Source organism: Rana temporaria, chromosome 13 (assembly GCF_905171775.1).
Source record: "Rana temporaria chromosome 13, aRanTem1.1, whole genome shotgun sequence".
Lineage (NCBI taxonomy): Eukaryota > Metazoa > Chordata > Amphibia > Anura > Ranidae > Rana > Rana temporaria.
In genome coordinates this window covers 4,262,578-4,281,998 of record NC_053501.1, presented here as the reverse complement: position 1 = coordinate 4,281,998, position 19,421 = coordinate 4,262,578, and the positions used below count along the sequence as shown (strand labels likewise).

The 19,421-nt window shown below is 48.8% G+C and overlaps 1 protein-coding gene across 2 annotated transcripts in view; it reads left to right on the top strand.

The window, feature by feature from the left end:
* CDC42BPB (CDC42 binding protein kinase beta) overlaps positions 1 to 19,421 on the top strand; it is a 141,640-nt gene that overhangs the window by 111,798 nt on the left and 10,421 nt on the right. For both annotated transcript variants that reach the window (XM_040332970.1, XM_040332969.1), the window contains 10 exons: positions 1,132 to 1,237; positions 3,671 to 3,807; positions 5,430 to 5,569; positions 5,696 to 5,777; positions 7,223 to 7,442; positions 7,806 to 7,868; positions 8,848 to 9,444; positions 13,635 to 13,732; positions 13,819 to 13,903; positions 16,395 to 16,515. In XM_040332970.1, the coding sequence (XP_040188904.1) occupies positions 1,132 to 1,237; positions 3,671 to 3,807; positions 5,430 to 5,569; positions 5,696 to 5,777; positions 7,223 to 7,442; positions 7,806 to 7,868; positions 8,848 to 9,444; positions 13,635 to 13,732; positions 13,819 to 13,903; positions 16,395 to 16,515 (1,649 nt within the window). The remainder of the gene's footprint in view (positions 1 to 1,131; positions 1,238 to 3,670; positions 3,808 to 5,429; positions 5,570 to 5,695; positions 5,778 to 7,222; positions 7,443 to 7,805; positions 7,869 to 8,847; positions 9,445 to 13,634; positions 13,733 to 13,818; positions 13,904 to 16,394; positions 16,516 to 19,421) is intronic.

Sequence of the window (19,421 nt, the reverse complement as noted above, 5' to 3'; positions counted from 1 at the left end):
CTCTATATTGCGCCTGCGCACCGACGTTCGGCTTCTTTCGGAAAATCGTGACGCGATGGATGCGACCGTCGGAAGCCTCTCGGAAACCTGTCAATCAAGAAGGAACGCCCATTCCCGAAGCCCATACCCGGAAGCGACGGAGAGGGTGCATCTCGTAAACGGGTAAGTACTGCACATATTTTAAAACAAATAGCCGATTCCCCTAGTAATAACGAGCAGGAATCTAAGGGGGAAAAGTGCCCTCTAAGGGTGAACCCCCGCTTTAACGATTGGTTTGCGCAAAATTTATAGCGTTTACAAAATAGGGGATAGTTTTATTGCATTTTTATAAAAACATTTTTTTTTTTTTTTTTTTTACTACTAATGGCGGTGATCAGCGATTTTTTTTTTTTCCTGACTGCAACATTATGGCGGACACTTCGGACAATTTTGACACATTTTTGGGACCATTGTTATTTTCACAGCAAAAAATGCTATAAAAATGCACTGGTTACTGTGAAAATGACAATTGCAGTTTGGGAGTTAACCACAAGGGGGCGCTGAAGGGGTTAAGTGTGACCTTATTTGTGTTTCTAACTGTAGAGGGGTGTGGCTGTAGGTGTGACGTCATTGATTGTGGTTCCCTATATCAGGGAACACATGATCGATGACGGCGCCACAGTGAAGAACGAGGAAGGTGTGTTTACACACAGCTCTCCCCGTTCTTCAGCTCTGGGGACCGATAGCGGGACTCCAGCGGCGATAGGGTCTGCGAGTCCCGCGGTCACGGCGCTTCCGACCGGGGCACGCGACCCACGGCTGGGCACTTAAAGAGGACGTACAGGTACGTGCTTGTGCCCAGCCGTGCCATTCTGCCGACGTATATGTGCAGGAGGCGGTCCTTAAGTGGTTAAACCTTCAGATTTGTCCAAGACCAGTACATTTGGGGGGCTTCTGCAAGCCCACTAAAGCTGCCGCAGTTTGTCTCCTCTCTGCGTCTCTTCCAACCCTTGCCTACAATTGTGGCGCAGAGGAGTGTCTTTCGGTCACATTTGTGCAGATGTAGGGTGGAGCAACAGGTTCTATGTACTATATATATATATATACTATGTATACTATGATTATGTGTGTTATGTTTTCTTTTCTTTCCAGCCCAAGGCTCATCAGCTAGCGATCAAGACTTTCACAAGCCCCACTCAGTGTTCCCACTGTACATCGCTCATGGTCGGGATTGTACGGCAAGGCTACGCCTGCGAAGGTTTGTATTTTCATCTCGGAAATCCGTATAATAATGGCCATTTCCGAAGTGTCCCTGCGTCTGATAGGTTAGAAATTATTGCTAGTGTTGCATATGTTTTTCTTTATTAAGTTTATTTAGATTTGTAATTTCCTTGTTTGTTCTTGGGGCCAGTGCACACCATAGAAACGCAGTACGAATGCGTTCCAGATGCATGCGTGTTTTTGATGCAGTTCAGTGCATTCTCCGCCCCCTCCGCGGTGCGGGTAAACCGCAGCGCATCAGTGTGAAAGCAGGGAAAGGGAGTCACCGCTCCAGGTGGGTCCATCAAGCCAGTGTTTCCCAACTCCAGTCCTCAAGGCACACCAACAGGTCATGTTTTCAGGCTTTCCATTATTTTGCACAGGTGATTTGATCAGTTTCACTGCCTTAGTAGTGCCATTTCATCTGAGGGAAATCCTGAAAACATGACCTGTTGGTGTGCCTTGAGGACTGGAGTTGGGAAACACTGCACTAAGCAATCAAGAACCTCTTAGGAAACCAAGGGTGCCGGCAATGCACTAGGCCAGGGGTCTCCAAACTGTGGCCCGAGGGCCGAATGTGGCCCTTTGCTAGCCTTCATCCGGGCCCTTGGGCACTATTGCTCCCAATGACACCAACAATGGGGCACCATTTCTTCCATTAACACCAATGATGGAGCACTATTCCTGCTGACCACCAACACTGAGGCCGTGTTTAGTCTCACTGATGCTCGGCCCAACGCATTTTCTACCCCCACTGGTCGGAATCCGGCCCCCCTGAAGTCTGACGGACAGTAAACTGGCCCTTTGCTTGAAAAGTTTGGAGACCCCTGCACTAGGCAAATTGTAGAAACTTCAAAAGGATGGACAGCCGCACTCCAAAAAAAATTCTTGAGTTGTCTTTATTTGTAAAATCAATAGAAAATGCACTACAGAAAAGCAGCAAAAGTGGGGGAAAAAACAGCCTACGTGTTTCACACTGTCTCAGTGCTTATTCATGGCCTTTTTTCCCATTTTTGCTGCTTTTCTGTAGTGCATTTTCTATTGATTTTACAAATAGACAACTCAAGAGTTTTTTTTTGGAGTGCGGCTGTCCGTCCTTTTGAAGTTTCTACCATCAGTGTGAAAGCAGCCTTTGGCCCCCTTCACACGGTCCGTCCGACCATATTGGACCCTCCATTAATTTCTAAGGAGTGGCAGATGTAAACCGACTTCTGTCCTACCTCCAATCCGGCTGTGTCCGTGTCCGCTCTACATATGTAGAGCGGACACAGACCTGCCATCCGCCCGCTCCGCTGATTGTGGCCTGCGACCGGTTACCAAGTCGCTTAAGTGGCCCTCACGCTTCAAAAGGTTGGGCACCCCTGCTTTAAGGGAACAGGATGCAATTTCTTGGGGTTAACGAACGCTTTGAAGTGGAGTTTCCATCCCCAAATTTTCTTTTCATTATTGTGCTCATTAGACCTAAAAAAGAAAGAAAAACATTTTTTTTACTCATCTGGAAATGCCTGTTGCTATGTAGTCCCACGAAATCTGCCTTTGGAATCACCAAGGATCCTGACATCTCCCTCTAATGCTCCTGGGAAATGTGTGTCATCATTTCCCAGGATGCAGTGCGCTACCCAATTATCACTCCCCATCCAAGACTTGGGGAGTGATAATTGGGCTTGTGGGCTTCACAATGCCCACAAGCAAAATGACAATGGTGTGGACATAGTTGTATAAACTATCTTTTTTGAATATCTATGCGGAGCGGCGGCGGATTGTAAAATAGTAAGTGACCGGATTTATATTATAAAAACGCAGGATGAAAGGACATACATTTAAAAAATGCTAATTGTGGTTGGAACCCCGCTTTAAGTGGCCCTCACACTTAAAAGGTTGGGCACCCCTGCTTTAAGGCAACAGGATCCAATTTTTTGGGGGGTTAACAAACACTTTAAGAACTGAGCAGTCACATGAACGCTAATCACTCAGTTCTCTGGTTTTCTTTGAGCAGAGAGCAGTGACTGTCGGTTACCACTCTGTGTTCTACCCGTCCATCACTCACAGGAGTGCCAGGCAGGAGAGGGAGCGGCTGGCTCGGGCTTTCAGCGGCATGCTGAGAGGTTGAGCCAGCTGCCTGGGTGGATCCTGACCTTGTCTGGAGTCTAGAGTGGCTCTGTGATTTCAGCTGTTAACGGGCTTTAGCCCGCTGTCGGCTGAATCTGGGTCACAGTAGGGCAGAGAATAAGTGCCCTCCTGTGACCCAACATGAGACGTTTGGCCAGAAGAGCTTTGGCCGTACTAATCTCTGAACTCGGGACTCCAGCTCTGCAAGAAGAGAGTGCACAGTATTGGTTCTCTTGTTCTATATGATGAGAATGGAGAGGGAAGATTCCTGTAGATGTGGATTCAATTTAATGTTTCTTTTGTGTTTTTTTCTTTTATCCAGTGTGTCCCTTTTCTTGTCACGTGTCATGTAAAGACAGTTCTCCTCAAGTGTGTCCAATCCCACAAGAACAGTCCAAGAGGCCACTTGGAGTGGATGTACAGCGTGGTATTGGGACGGCCTACAAGGGCTTTGTCAGGGTAAGCAACCTCAAGGGGTGATTTACGCACCATTCCACGCTTTTTTTATTTTTTTTAGTAAATGCCCAGTGGATTTATTATGTAATAAAAACTTTGATGTTATGTTTATCATAATATGAGGTGATCCACAGTATAAAAAGTGAGAAATCCGCCCCTCCCCCACATAACACATCCTGGTAACAATGAACTGGATCACCTCATATTATGAAAAACATAACATAACATACGATAAACATGTCCAAGCTAGATATGTAGATAACCTGTCACTCAAAGCAAAGAGAGAGGAAAGGACTTTTTATTTAGGGCTCTTTCACACGTCCGTTCCGTTCGTCCGTTTTTTGGACGTCCGTTAACGGACCGCAATGCTTCCCTATGGGCTAGCGTCCGTTAGCGGATGAGCATCCGCTAACGTCCGTTAGCATCCGTCTGCGTTCAGTTCCGTTTTTTTGGACGGAAGAAAACCCTATTTTTCTTCCGTCTAAAAAACGGAACGGACGAAAAACGGACGTTAACGGATGATCCGTTTATCATCCGTTCCGCTAACATCCGTTTTTCTATGTAAAAAGCCCCAAAAAAAAAAAAAAAAAACGGATGGAAAAACTGATGCAAAAACTGATGCAAAAACTGATGAAAAACTGATGAAAAACTGCCGGAAAAACGGATCAACTGATGAAAAAAAAACTGATCTGAAAAACTGAACGGACGTGTGAAAGAGCCCTTAGACAGGTTTTTATCTGGAAGTCTGTTAATTTTCACTGAACAATAAAAGAGGATTGCTCAGAGCTGGATTAACTCTGTGTGGAAAGACTGGGCACAGACGATAGGAAATCTTATTCTCTACATTGTGACATCAAAAAAAAAAAAGCGTACTTTTTTTTTTTAATTCACCTTTTTGAATAAAAAAATAGGACAACAGTAAAGTTAGCCCAATTTTTTTTATATCGTGAAAGATAATGTTACGCCAAGTAAATTGATACCTAACATGTTACGCCTCAAAATTACGCCGGAATGGTGACAAACATTTACCCTTAAAAATCTCCATAGGTGACGTTTAAAAAAAATTCTACAGGTTGCATCTTTTGAGTTAGAGGAGGTCTAGGGCTAGAATTATTGCTCTCGCTCCAACGATCGCGGCGATACCTCACGTGTGGTTTTAACACCATTTTCATATGCGGGCGCTGCTCACGTATGCGTTCGCTTCTGCGCGTGAGCTCGTCTGGACGGGGCGCTTCCCGGTAACGATGCGGCGCACGCCCCGTAGTGGCTGTGGAATATGGCGTCCTGTCAGGACAATAGATCTATCGTGCCATCGTCAGTAGACGGCAGACGGTAGTATAGTGGTTAAGGCCCCTTTCACACTACTGCGACTTCAAAGTTGCTTAATTTTACCGCAATTTTTAGGGAATGTAACAAGGTCAGGCCAAAGTAGCGCAGGGCCTACTTTTGAAGTCGTGCCAATATGAATGGTTGTCATTGGAAATCATGGGAAAACGTTGTACAAGTGTGAAAGGGGCCTAAATTGCAGAAGCTTCTTATACGTTCTGAGATTGTATCCATAATTCATATTTATAACGATGGCATTTGTAAAGCTGTTTCTGAAATGAATCCTTTTCTTCCCGCAGATCCCGAAGCCCACCGGAGTGAAGAAGGGTTGGCAGAGGGCGTACGCCGTGGTGTGCGATTGTAAGCTCTTCTTGTACGACGTTCCGGAAGGGAAGTCCATGCAGCCCGGGGTGGTCGCCAGCCAGGTTGTGGATCTAAGGTGGGCGGTTTCTCCGCACTTCATAGAACAGCTTAGTAGGTGATCTCCAGGGATGACCCAAATTAACCCCCAAACCCTCCCTCCCAAATTCACATTCTTCTGTTTGTTTGTCTTTTATTTAATCAGAGATGAAGATTTTTCTGTGAGCTCAGTCTTGGCGTCGGATGTCATACATGCAACCCGCAAGGACATTCCCTGCATATTTCGGGTACGTGTCATGCGGAATCTTCTATTACTCCGGTGTGTAGTGTTCGTGACAGGAGAGCGAAGAGCACATCTAATTTGTAATTAAAGAATTAGTTCTGCTTTGTTTAGTTGGCAGGGCTGACGTGTGAGCCGTGTTTATCTTGCATTCCGACAGATTAATTAAAGGGGTTGTAAAGGAATTTTTTTTTTCTCCTACATTTCTTCCTTTCCCTTAGTGCCGTCCTCCTTCACTTACCTCATCCTTCCATTTTGCTTTTAAATGTCCTTATTTCTTCTGAGAAATCCTCACTTCCTGTTCTTCTGTCTGTAACTCCACACAGTAATGCCAGGCTTTCTCCCTGGTGTGGAGAAAGCCTCTTGACGGGGGAGGGGGCGAGCAGGAGTGTCAGGACGCTCTCTACTTTGCAGATAGAGAAAGGAGCTGTGTGTTAGTCGGCGTCCTGACTCTCCTGCTCGCCCCCTCAAGAGGCTTTCTCCACACCAGGAAGAAAGCCTCGCATTACTGTGTGGAGTTACAGACAGAAGAACAGGAAGTGAGGATTTCTCAGAAGAAATAAGGACATTTAAAAGCGAAATGGAAGGATGAGGTAAGTGAAGGAGGACTGCACTGAGGTAACGGAAGATATTTAGGGGTAAAAAAAATCCTTTACAACCCCATTAAGTCGTGTTTTACCTGTTGGATTATCTGAGTGGAAAGCTAATTGACAGATCTGTCTGCTGACTGAATTGACCAGTACAGAAATAGTCAGCAAAAGCCATATATCGACCAGGCTCGACAAATTCCAGGCACATATATATATATTTATATATTGTGTGTATATATAATATATACCGTATTTTTCGGCGTATACCGCACACTTTGTTGCCCTCAAAATCAGGGCAAAATCGTGGGTGCGCAATATACGCCGATACTCGCTTTCCGCGCTGTTTGAACTCGGCCGCCGACATATACCGAGCGCAGTACACTCGGCCATGCTCGGCTACCCTCGCGTTTATGCGAGAGAAGCCGAGCGTTGCCCGAGTGTACTGCGCTCGGTAAATGTCGGCGGTGGCGTTCAAACACAGTGCGGGGATCGGCTCAGAGACCAGCGCGGGAGAAGCGGGGAGGGACACCACGAAGGCCGCAGACGGATGCCGGACCGGACAAGGCCGCCGATGGACGCCGGGCAAGACACCAAAACTGTAAGTAATAATAAAAAAAAAAAAAAAAAAATTTGCGTCCAGATCAGGGGTGCGCGCTATACGCCGGTGCGTGCAATAGGCCGATAAATATGGTATACAAAGTTTACACATTTTGGTACCAAGCAGTCTATTTCTCCACACACACCCTACCTGGGGTTGGTCAAGTCCATGGCCTCTAGTAGCCAGAATGACATAATAGATGCTCTTTTGAAGACACAGTGAAAGTTTTTAATTTTTTTTTTTTTTTTCGATTTGTCTGTCCAGGTGACGGCATCTCTCCTAGGTGCTCCCTCCAAGACCACAACCTCCCTACTGATCCTGACGGAGAGCGAGCATGAGAAGAGGAAGTGGGTCGGGATCCTAGAGGGGCTGCAATCTATCTTACAGAAGAACAATCTAAGGAACAAAGTAATACATTGTCCACAAGAAGCCTACGATAGCACTCTGCCTCTCATCAAAACCGTTGTGGCAGCGGCTCTTATAGGTGCGTTCAGATCTGTCATGAGATTGGATTAGATGTGTGTTATTGGTCATGCCAACTTATTAGGGGAAGATTTACTAAAGCTGGAGAGTGCAAAATCTGGTGCGTTTTCTGCACTGGAACCAATCGGCTTCCAGGTTTTATTGTCAAAACTTAAATGAACAAGCTGAAGTTAGAAGCGGATTGGCTATCATGCACAGATGCGCCAGTTTTAGCAAGTCTCCCCCCTTAGTGACTTTCTATTACGGTTTTATCCTTTTTAGTTGAGAAAAAGATTTTCATCTCATTAACGTCCCCTGGAAAGCCGAGGGTTGTCTAAAACGCACCTTGAAACAAGTGAATGAGTTATTTTTCTCTCTCTGGTAGATCGGGACCGGATAGCTGTTGGGACAGAAGAAGGACTGTATGTAATAGAGGTTACTAGAGATGGTAAGTTTAGCATTCTAATGTTCCCATGTAACAATCCAATTCCCTAATATCGTAAACCAATTTTTAGTGAAGGTCCCCCCCAATCAGTTATAGAGGTCAGCCGATATATCGAATCGGCATCAGCCGATTTTTATCCAAATTAGGCCGATATTTAACATGGCCGCTAGCGGTGCCACAGATCCGGAGCTAGGCCGAAGCCGCAGCCTTTCCTGATGCTGTGACCGCGGCGGCAATCCGCGGATGTGGCCCTTTGCTTGCTTTTATCTGGCCCTTGGGCGCCGGAGAGCCTTGGAAACGGCTGGAAAGGCCAGAGGACAGTTCGGCTGACCTTAGCAAACCAAAAAAAGACTCCGTTCCCATGCCCTTTCCGAGATTTGCCGAGGTCAGCCGAGTTATCCTCCTGGCTTTTCTGTGCTTTTCCGAACGGCCCCCTATCGGTGCTGTTGGGCTGCCGCGCCCCCATCTCAGGCCAAACACGGTACTGCACACCACTTTGGCCTGAATCCTGCTCGTGTTGCGAGACAACACTCACAAACAGAGTTAGGATATTTTAAAATACAGCGCTCACGCTTGTTAACCGCGATACTCGCAATCTGAGGTTCCACTGTAAAAAGATTATAGCAATGTTATGGGTTGTGTAACCAAAAATGTCCGTCCACAAATGGAAGCCTCAATATAGGGAATTAGAAGGAAAATCCAGCAGGAGCCACAAAGTAGAGAAGAGAGGCGCCTCTAAGTGTAGAAATAAGTTGCTAAATGTTGTACCTTCATTAAATGCAACCAAATTGCTACACTTAGAGGCTCCTCTCTTCTATTATATACTCAGTTGTGACATGACGCTACTCTTATATCAAGACATCGCTTGCATATCAAGTCAAAATGTATTTAAAAATGTTGCTTGTCTTGCAAAACGCTCTCAAACCAAGGTTTTTACTGTATATTTTTTTTATAATTATAATTTTTTATAATTTCTTTCTAGTGATTGTTCGAGCGGCGGACTGTAAGAAAGTATACCAGATAGAACTGGCCCCCAAAGAAAAGATCGTTGTCCTGGTATGCGGTCGGAATCGGCACGTCCACTTGTTCCCCTGGTCTTCTCTGGATGGTTCCGAGGGCAGCTTCGACATCAAATTACCGGAGTCCAAAGGCTGCCAGCTCATCATTACCGGGACACTAAAGAAATCGCCCTCGTCTTGTTTGTTCGTGGCCGTCAAGCGTCAGATCCTTTGCTACGAAATCCAGAGAACTAAACCATTCCATAAAAAGTTCAATGAAATCCTGGCCCCGGGTAACGTCCAGTGGATGGCCGTTGTGAAGGACAAGCTTTGCGTCGGTTACCAGTCTGGGTTCTGCCTGCTAAACATCCATGGAGACGGACAGCCGATAAACCTGGTCAACCCCAATGACCCCTCCTTGGCGTTCCTTTCCCAGCAACCTATGGATGCTCTGTGCGCGGTGGAGCTCGGGAAGGACGAGTACCTGCTTTGCTTCAGTCAGACGGGCGTGTACGTGGACTCGCAAGGTCGAAGGTCGCGCTTGCAGGAACTGATGTGGCCGGCCACTCCTGTTGGTTGCAGTACGTACATATCAACGTCTTAACTTCGATCGACCTCAGCTTCTGCAACTTTCTTTCTGCTACTCTTTAGTCTTTGTTCCGCCAATAGGTACAGATGTATTCTCCTAGGGGGCGCTGATCCTGAGGTCTCTGTACCTGCCAATCTTCAGACCAGGTCTGCCATTACCATAGCGGGGGGTGGGGGTGGCGGTGATGATACTTAACCACTTCCCACCCATATGACATCCTTTAGTTGAAGTGGTGATATCTGAATGTTGGTTGCAGCTACAGGCATCGTTCATATATCTACCTCCAACCTCTAGCCCCCCCATCCGTTAAGGTGAAAAAACACCTTGGGAAAAGGGAGTTACCGCTCCAGGTGGGTATGCTTGACAATCAATAGCTTCTCAGGAGACCAGGAATGTCGGCAATGCACAAGGCTAAATGTAGAGGCTAGAAGAATAGACAACCGCACTTCCAAAAAAAACGGCATGGGTCCCCCCCCCCAGGGGCATTCCAGGCCCTTAGGTCTGGTATGGGTTGTAAGGAGAACCCCCCTACGCCTAAAAATTGGTGTGGGGGTCCCCCTACAATTTATACCAGACCCGTATCCAAAGCACGCCGGCCGGTCAGGAAAGCATAGGGGACGAGCGAGCCCCCCCCCCTTCTGAGCCGTACCAGGCCGCATGCCCTCAACATGGGGGGGTTGGGTGCTCTGGGGCAGGGGGGCGCCCCGGAGCATGATGGGACTGTGACGTCATAAGAGGCCTATATAAATTGGTGCGAGCCGCGCACACGGCATTACAGCGTGAGAAAGCGACGTGTCAACATCGAAGAAGAAGGCAGAAGTCGACAGAAGCCCGGGCACCCCCGCCGAAGACGTTGAAGAACCCTGAGAGGGGGCCGCTGTAAAAGAGCTAAAGAAGAAAGCGCCCCCCCCACGGCAAAAGAGAACCAGACAGCGGTGAAGACACCCACCCCCGCCAAAGACGTCGAATAAGAAGGCCCCCTCCTCGTAAAAGAGCTAAAGAAGAGAGGGGGGGGCCGGAGCTGACTAATTACTTTAAAAACCCTGTGTAGTGTGTTTTTTTTTTTATTATTATTTCCGCCAGGTGAATGGGTGGGGGGCCGGTATCTAGGGGTCCCCTTATTAAAGGGGTTCCCAGATTCCGATAAGTCCCCCGCCCGCAGACCCCGACAACCAACGACCAGGGTTGTCGGGAAGAGGCCCTGTCCTTATCAACATGGGGACAGGGTTCTTTGGGGTGGGGGGGCCGCAGGGCGCCCCCCTGCCCCAGAGCACCCACCCCCCCCCCCCATGTTGAGGGCATGGGGCCTGGTAGTGCTCAGGAGGGGGGGGGCGCTCGCTCGTCCCCACTCCTTTCCTGACCGGCCGGGCGGCGTGCTTTGGATACGGGTCTGGTATGGATTGTAGGGGGCTTCTCCTTACAACCCATACCAGACCTTAGGGCCTGGTATGCCCCTGGGGGGGGAACCTATGCCGTTTTTTTATTTAAAATTTGGCGTGGAGTTCCCCCCCTAATGAGTCATACCAAACACAGCGGCTAGATTTGGCGGGAATCCAAGTCAGATCCCCATCGCTTCTATGACGCGCTCGCTGGAATGTGATTTTTCTATTCCAGCGAGTGCGAGATGTCGGCACCCTGTCGCTGAGAATCAGCGCGATGCTGTCGTGCTGGAAACACATTCTCGGCGGCAGGTATTGTAAGTGGTTAAGTCGCACATATATGAAAGTTAACCACTTCCGGACGGCCGCACGACTATATATGTCGGCACTTTGAAGCGGGATATCTGTTATGGCAGCAGCTAGCTACCATAACCCAGATATCCTCGTCTTCAGTCAGCGGTCCAATTTACAATTATGGTGGTCTCTGCGGCAGATTCGCCGCAAAATCAACATTATCGACGGTGGAAGAGGGGGGGCCCCCCACTTCCACGCCCTCCGCCACTGACCAGAGCTGTCGGTAGCGGCGGAGGCGATCGGGTCCTGTCTCCTGCTTGGTATGGATACGAGTGAGGGGGAAGATGGCCGCCACCCGTCTTCATACCATAGCAGGGCGGAAGCGACGTCAAAACGTCACTTCCGCTCATAGCCCTTAAAGGGACATTTTTTTTTCTTTTTTTTTTTTACAAATTCCCCGAAAATAAGTCCGGGTCTTATATTAATTATGCCAACAAAAGACACAGTAGGGCTTATTTTCGGGGTAGGTCTTACCATGTAATATGGTGTCTTCTCTCCCCCTCTCCCTCCCTGCCTGTCAGGAATCCCCAGTGAGAACTGAGTTAAAATGCTTGTAAAATCCTACAATCCACTCTATTACAGTAGTATATAATGTACAATGTGTGTGTGTTCCTGTAATATAATTGTGCCAAATACCTTCGTTATAGCGCCATTCTGTGCTTCTGTGACCCGTCGGACCTCTCTTCCCCATAATTATATTACAGAAACACACACATTGTACATTATATACTACTGTAATAGAGTGGATTATAGGATTTTACAAGCATTTTTAACTAGGGCTTATTTTTGGGGAATGTCTTATATTGCAGCCCTCCTGGAAAATAACGCTAGGTCTTATTTTTAGGGTAGGTCTTATTTTTGGGGAAACAGTGTATTTATTTTTTATTTATTGCATTTACCATATATGCTCGAATATAAGCCGAGGTACCTCATTTTACCCCCAAAACTGGGAAAACGTATTGACTCGAGTATAAGCCTAGGGTGAGAATGCAGCAGCTACTGTAAGCAAAAAAAGAGGGTCAACAATGCCCATTTGCGTGCCTCGCAGTGCCCATTTGCGTGCCTCGCAGTGCCCATTTGCGCGCCTCGCAGTGCCCATTTGCGCGCCTCGCAGTGCCCATTTGCGCGCCTCGCAGTGCCCAAGTTAGTGTATCTGACATTTTTGACAGGCTGCGGGCGTCCATTCATTGTTTAAAAGTCGCAGTCTCCTCCTGGTCCCGTTCCGTGATGAGCATTTCACAGCAGCCTATCACAGACGTCTTCTCATCCTCGGACTCTGTTTTCCAGCAGACACTGTATTCAGTGTTCCGCCTATCACGGACGTTCTCTTGTCCGAGGATGAGAAGACGTCCGTGATAGGCGGAACACTGAACACAGTGTCTGCTGGGAAACGCCTATCACAGAAGGGACCAGGGGGAAGCTGTGATATGTAAACAATGGACGCTCGCAGCCCTTCAGGTACACTGACTCGTTTATAAGCCGAGGGGGGTATTTTCCCCTAAAAAGGGCTGAAAAACTTGGCTTATACTTCAGTATATACGGTAAGTGTATTAGTGTATATAGTGTAAGTGTACTCTATTACAAGGGATGTTTTCATTCCTTGTAATGGGTATAAAAGTGACACAAATTTTATTGTTAAAAAGCAGTGTAAAAATTAAAAATTTGAAGTGCCCCGGCGAGCTTGCGCACAGAAGCGAACGCATACGTGAGCGGCGCCCGCATATGAAAATGGTATTCAAACCATAAGGTATGCGAGGTATCACCGTGATCTTTATAATTCTAGCCCTAGACCTCCTCTGTAACTCAAAACATGCATGTATGGGCAGGCTGATTGTACCCAATTCAGTTGTCAGGGTTCAAATAGCCATGTCAGATTTTAATACATTTGATTACTGCCAGCAAGCTAGTAATTATTGAAGGTTCCCTGTGACCCCTCAGCCCCCATCCCCCTTTCCCTGCTGGCAGAACGCAATAGCGCAGTGGGAGGGATTTTCCGAACACTAATTGTGTTGATGGAGAAATCTAGCAATTTTTTATTTTATTTTTTTCCTTACACCCAGGATCATTCCTTGGCCAAGTAAACAAAGGAGTAGGATGCTGGAGACGTCGGCGCTCTGATATGGACACATACCCATAATTTGTCAATGTCCTTGGCCTGTATTTGTTGAGTTGACTAAATATGCGATTGTGTCCATATGAGAGCGCCGACGTCACAGACGGTATCCCAACCCTTTGTTTACATTTGCAGCAGGGCGAGGAATGGACAGGCTGGCAGCCCGGTGCATTGAAAAGAGTGTGAAGTAGAAGTTCAGATGGGGGTGAGTTCGCAGGACCCCCCGGGCTCGGCTCTAATAGGGCGCATCCATGACCACCTTATGTAGTATTCCAGTTGTACCTGTTTATCCCTATGTATTCTAAGAAGTCAATGACAACCTGATGTCTGTTACAGGCTGCAGCTCCTCTTATGTCACCGTGTACAGCGAATATGGAATCGATGTGTTTGATGTCCACACCATGGATTGGGTACAGACCGTCGGACTAAGGAGGGTGAGTTCAGAGTTTATTACTGTGGCCCAAGTCAGCATCTCCTCTGTATTTTCTCTTCTGATTTTTTTATTTTTTGTGTTTGACAGATCAAGCCGTTAAACTTGGAAGGTTCTTTGAATCTGCTGAATTCCGAGCCAGCCCGCCTCCTGTATTTGAAGAGTGTATATTCAGGTTTGCTGGGTTCCATTTATTTTGACGGACATTTTTTCCCTCTACTCCTCCCTCTCCCCTAGATGAAGACTCTACCCCCCTCCCCCCTAGATGAAGCCTCTACCCCCCCTCCCCCCTAGATGAAGCCTCTACCCCCCCCCCCTAGATGAAGCCTCTACCCCCCCCCCCCCTAGATGAAGCCTCTACCCCCCCCCTCCCCCTTAGATGAAGCCTCTACCCCCCCCCCCTCCCCCTTAGATGAAGCCTCTACCCCCCCCCCCTCCCCCTTAGATGAAGCCTCTACCCCCCCCCTCCCCCCTAGATGAAGCCTCTACCCCCTCCCCCCTAGATGAAGCCTCTACCCCCTCCCCCCTAGATGAAGCCTCTACCCCCCTCCCCCCTAGATGAAGCCTCTACCCCCCTCCCCCCTAGATGAAGCTCCTACCCCCTCTCTAAATTAAGCTACCGCCCCTCCAGATGAAGCCTTTATCCCCCTTCAGATGAAGGCTCCCGCTCCCCCTAGATGAAGGCTCCCATCTCCCTCCCCCTAGATGATGGCTCCCATCTCCCTCCCCCTAGATGATGGCTCCCATCTCCCTCTCCCTAGATGAAGGCTCCCATCTCCCTCCCCCTAGATGAAGGCTCCCATCTCCCTCTCCCTCCCCCTAGATGAAGGCTCCCATCTCCCTCCCCCTAGATGAAGGCTCCCATCTCCCTCCCCCTAGATGAAGGCTCCCATCTCCCTCCCCCTAGATGAAGGCTCCCATCTCCCTCCCCCTAGATGAAGGCTCCCATCTCCCTTCCCCTAGATGAAGGCTCCCATCTCCCTTCCCCTAGATGAAGGCTCCCATCTCCCTCCCCCTAGATGAAGGCTCCCATCTCCCTCCCCCTAGATGAAGGCTCCCATCTCCCTCCCCCTAGATGAAGGCTCCCATCTCCCTCCCCCTAGATGAAGGCTCCCATCTCCCTCCCCCTAGATGAAGGCTCCCCTCTCCCTCCCCCTAGATGAAGGCTCCCATCTCCCTCCCCCTAGATGAAGGCTCCCATCTCCCTCCCCCTAGATGAAGGCTCCCATCTCCCTCCCCCTAGATGAAGGCTCCCATCTCCCTCCCCCTAGATGAAGGCTCCCATCTCCCTCTCCCTCCCCCTAGATGAAGGCTCCCATCTCCCTCTCCCTAGATGAAGGCTCCCATCTCCCTCTCCCTAGATGAAGGCTCCCATCTCCCTCTCCCTCCCCCTAGATGAAGGCTCCCATCTCCCTCTCCCTCCCCCTAGATGAAGGCTCCCATCTCCCTCTCCCTCCCCCTAGATGAAGGCTCCCATCTCCCTCTCCCTCCCCCTAGATGAAGGCTCCCATCTCCCTCTCCCTCCCCCTAGATGAAGGCTCCCATCTCCCTCTCCCTCCCCCTAGATGAAGGCTCCCATCTCCCTCTCCCTCCCCCTAGATGAAGGCTCCCATCTCCCTCTCCCTCCCCCTAGATGAAGGCTCCCATCTCCCTCTCCCTCCCCCTAGATGAAGGCTCCCATCTCCCTCTCCCTCCCCCTAGATGAAGGCTCCCATCTCCCTCTCCCTCCCCCTAGATGAAGGCTCCCATCTCCCTCTCCCTCCCCCTAGATGAAGGCTCCCATCTCCCTCTCCCTCTCCCTAGATGAAGGCTCCCATCTCCCTCTCCCTAGATGAAGGCTCCCATCTCCCTCTCCCTAGATGAAGGCTCCCATCTCCCTCTCCCTAGATGAAGGCTCCCATCTCCCTCTCCCTCTCCCTAGATGAAGGCTCCCATCTCCCTCTCCCTCTCCCTAGATGAAGGCTCCCATCTCCCTCTCCCTCTCCCTAGATGAAGGCTCCCATCTCCCTCTCCCTCTCCCTAGATGAAGGCTCCCATCTCCCTCTCCCTCTCCCTAGATGAAGGCTCCCATCTCCCTCTCCCTAGATGAAGGCTCCCATCTCCCTCTCCCTAGATGAAGGCTCCCATCTCCCTCTCCCTAGATGAAGGCTCCCATCTCCCTCTCCCTCTCCCTAGATGAAGGCTCCCATCTCCCTCTCCCTCCCCCTAGATGAAGGCTCCCATCTCCCTCTGCCCCCCCCCCCCACAAGATGAAGCCTCTGCCCTCCCCCCAAGATGAAGCCTCTACCTCTGCTCCCTAAATTAAGCTTCTCCCCCCCCCCTCCCTAGGTGAAGCCTCTCCCCCCCCCCCCCCCTAGGTGAAGCCTCTCCCTCCCCCCCCCCCCCTCCCTAGGTGAAGCCTCTCCCTCCCCCCCCCCTAGGTGAAGCCTCTCCCCCCCCCCCCCTCCCTAGGTGAAGCCTCTACCCCCCTCCCTAGGTGAAGCCTCTACCCCCCTCCCTAGGTGAAGCCTCTACCCCCCCCCTCCCTAGGTGAAGCCTCTACCCCCCCCTCCCTAGGTGAAGCCTCTACCCCCCCCCTCCCTAGGTGAAGCCTCTACCCCTCCAGATTGGTATTGCTTGTAAAAGAATAAATCATTCCTGCCCATTTATTAAGCTTTCCCTTTCAGAAGGGGCCGCTCTTAGTGTGCCAGAGACCTCCGACAACAGCAAGAAGCAGATGGTTAGGACCAGGAGTAAGAGGAGATTTGTCTTCAAAGTGCCCGAAGAGGAGAGGATACTGCAACGCAGGTACAAATGTTGGGAATTTTTTGGGACATTTTAGTCTGTTGCACATTTTTAATGTTGAGCCCAGGACAACAAAAATAGAATAAAACCTAATCGCCCCATAATATGAATCATAAAAAAGCGGCAAATTTTTCATGCAATACTAGCCTTTGATCCCGAACTGTCCCTTGCAGTACCTCTTCTCCGCCACTAGATGCTCCAGTCTTCCAGGTTCATAACACCCAGCTTTGTACAGCCTTCGTGCTCTAAAACCAGTGTTTCTCAACCTTTTTTCAGTTAAGGCACCCTTTAAAATGATGGACAGTCTCGAGGCGCCCCATTCTAAAATGTTACAAAAACGATTCTAATAGCTTTACAAACTGCAGCAACATCCACACGTAGGACTCCCAGCTTTAGACGTGATTTATTCTTTCAAAGCAAATACACTTTTTCACACAGGTACCGAATAGTACTCCAGTGTTTCTCTTTTCCCTCAATTTCTCTCCATCAGTCTGCTAATGTCACCCCAGTGCTGAGGGAGAGGAGGGTCAAACAAGGATGTGGTGGTGGCAACACAACGGACATCCTCCTCATAAACTAAATCATTGGTTGTTAGGATGCCAGTGTCTAGACCAGGGTGTTGTAATATTAATATGTGTAGGTATTTAAAATATTGTGTTATATGTTTGGAATGATATATAGATAGATAGATAGATAGATAGATAGATAGATAGATAGATAGATAGATATATGTTACAGGCATTCAAGATTACACATCAAAGGGTGTTTGCTGACCAAAGGGGTTAGTGGCCAAACACATATCAAAGGGACAGCTGAAGACCCTTAGATGTGTTAATCTTGTCCAAGACTACCTAGGTGTGTGAGATGGCCTGCCTCAAAGGGTAAATTGCTTACATACATAAGGAAGTATTTATTGATGACAATTAGACTTGAGGGGGTATTCATTCAGGGAAACATTTGGTTGACCTGGAAGAACCCCTCCCTCCAGTGTGAGACCAGTATTTGAGACATTCAAGCTGGCATTCAGTCAGTCTTGTCGCTGAGTCTAGGAAAAGATGACTTTGAATTACTCTGTTGTCCCGTTGTTGGTGTCACTGGTAGAAAATATGCCTCAAGGGCCGAATAAAGGCAAGCCAAGGGCCGCAGTTTGAAGACCACTGGTCTAGAAAGTTGTAATGGTGCATAATGAAAACCAGTGGCTTTGTGTGCCTAAAAGGCAGGCTTCATCCACCTGCTGGCTTGTATGCAGTTTTTAGGCATTTTGCCAAGGCACCCCTGAAGAAACTTCAAAGCACCCCAAGGTTGCCCGGGCACCATGGTTGAAAAAGGCTTCTCTAAACCTAGGCTGTCATGGACCCATTATCTCCTAGCCTGGGCTCAAAGTACTGCACTGGGCAGCATTGCGGCTCCAGCCGCTGTCTCGGGGTCCTCATTGGATAGATTGATAGCAAGGGCCATTGGCTCCTGCTGCTGTCAATAAAAATCCAATGACACGGGGGGCCGAATCCTGTTGTGTGTGTGTGTGTGGACGCAGCAGCATGACTTGGGAGCACGCCCGCACGAGTGCCCCCATGGAAAGCGACTCTCCATTGGGGGCACTCAAAAAGAGGAGCCAGGAGCACCGCGGGGGGGATTCAGAGGGGGGTCAGGGCTACTCTGTGCAAAACACTTGCACAGAGGAGGTAAGTATAACATGTTTGTTAAAAAAAGCTTTACAATCACTTCAAGGACTATTGGTGTAATCGGTTTATGGACATGAACTGTTTTTTGCTGATGGACTTGATTTTTGTTCCACAAGTTCCATAATTTACATTTTAAAGGTCACAAGTGTTTTAAATGCGCCTAAAAAAGGTTATTTTATTTTCTCCTATCACCTTCCAGGACGGCAGGCCTACTTTCAGGTGTGCCATCCTGGAAGGTTCGTAGACATACCGTTACCGGTAAGTCCAACGTAGGTTTTCTCCTATCGCGTTCCAGAACGGCACACCTGAAAGTAGGCATGCCGTCCTGGAATGTTCATAGAAATATCGTTACCGGTAAGTCCATAGGCATAGGCACAGGGTGTGCCAGGTGTGCCCAGGCTCACCCTATGCATCTCAGTACCCCCTCCTGCAGCGCTACGGCTTCCCTCTCACACCATCTGCTGCTGCAGGCACACACAGATGATGTTTAGGATAAGTGGGGGAAGTGGTAATGTCATTTACCAGCCCCTTACCTTTCTGAATGAACACAGTGATTGGTACCATGTGTTTGAGCTTGGGGGTGCACACCCTAATACAATAGGCTGCGCACACCTATGGGTGTAAGTCCAACGTAGGTTTTCTCCTATCGCCTTCCAAGACGGCACACCTGAAAGTAGGCCTGCCGTCCTGGAAGGTTCGTAGAAATATCGTTACCGGTAAGTCCAACGTAGGTTTATAGCTAAAAGTCAGACTTTTGGGACACAAATAGGTAGATTCACAAAGAGTTAGGGCCGGCTTATCCGTGAATCTACGCCGACCTATGTTTAAGTGTATTCTCAAACAGAGATACACTTAAACATATCTAAGATAGGCCGGCTTGCGCCGTTCTATCTTAGCTTGCAATGTTTCTGTTGTCTGCTAGGTGGCGCTTCCATTGCGACCGGCGTAGATTATGTAAATGAGGGGATACACCGATTCACGAACGTACGCCAGGCCTACACCGTCGCATTACGTCGTTTCCGTAAGGCATAGGCCGCCTAAAGTTATTCCACCTATGAGGTGGAATAACAATGTTAAGTATGGCCGCCGTTCCCGCCGCGAGGTTCGAATTTTTTACGTCGTTTGCGCAAGTCGTCCGCGAATCGGGATTTACGTTGTTTACGTCCGCGTCGAAATCAATAGGCCCTTACGGCCTACTTGGCCGCAATGCGCACTGGGTAATGTAGT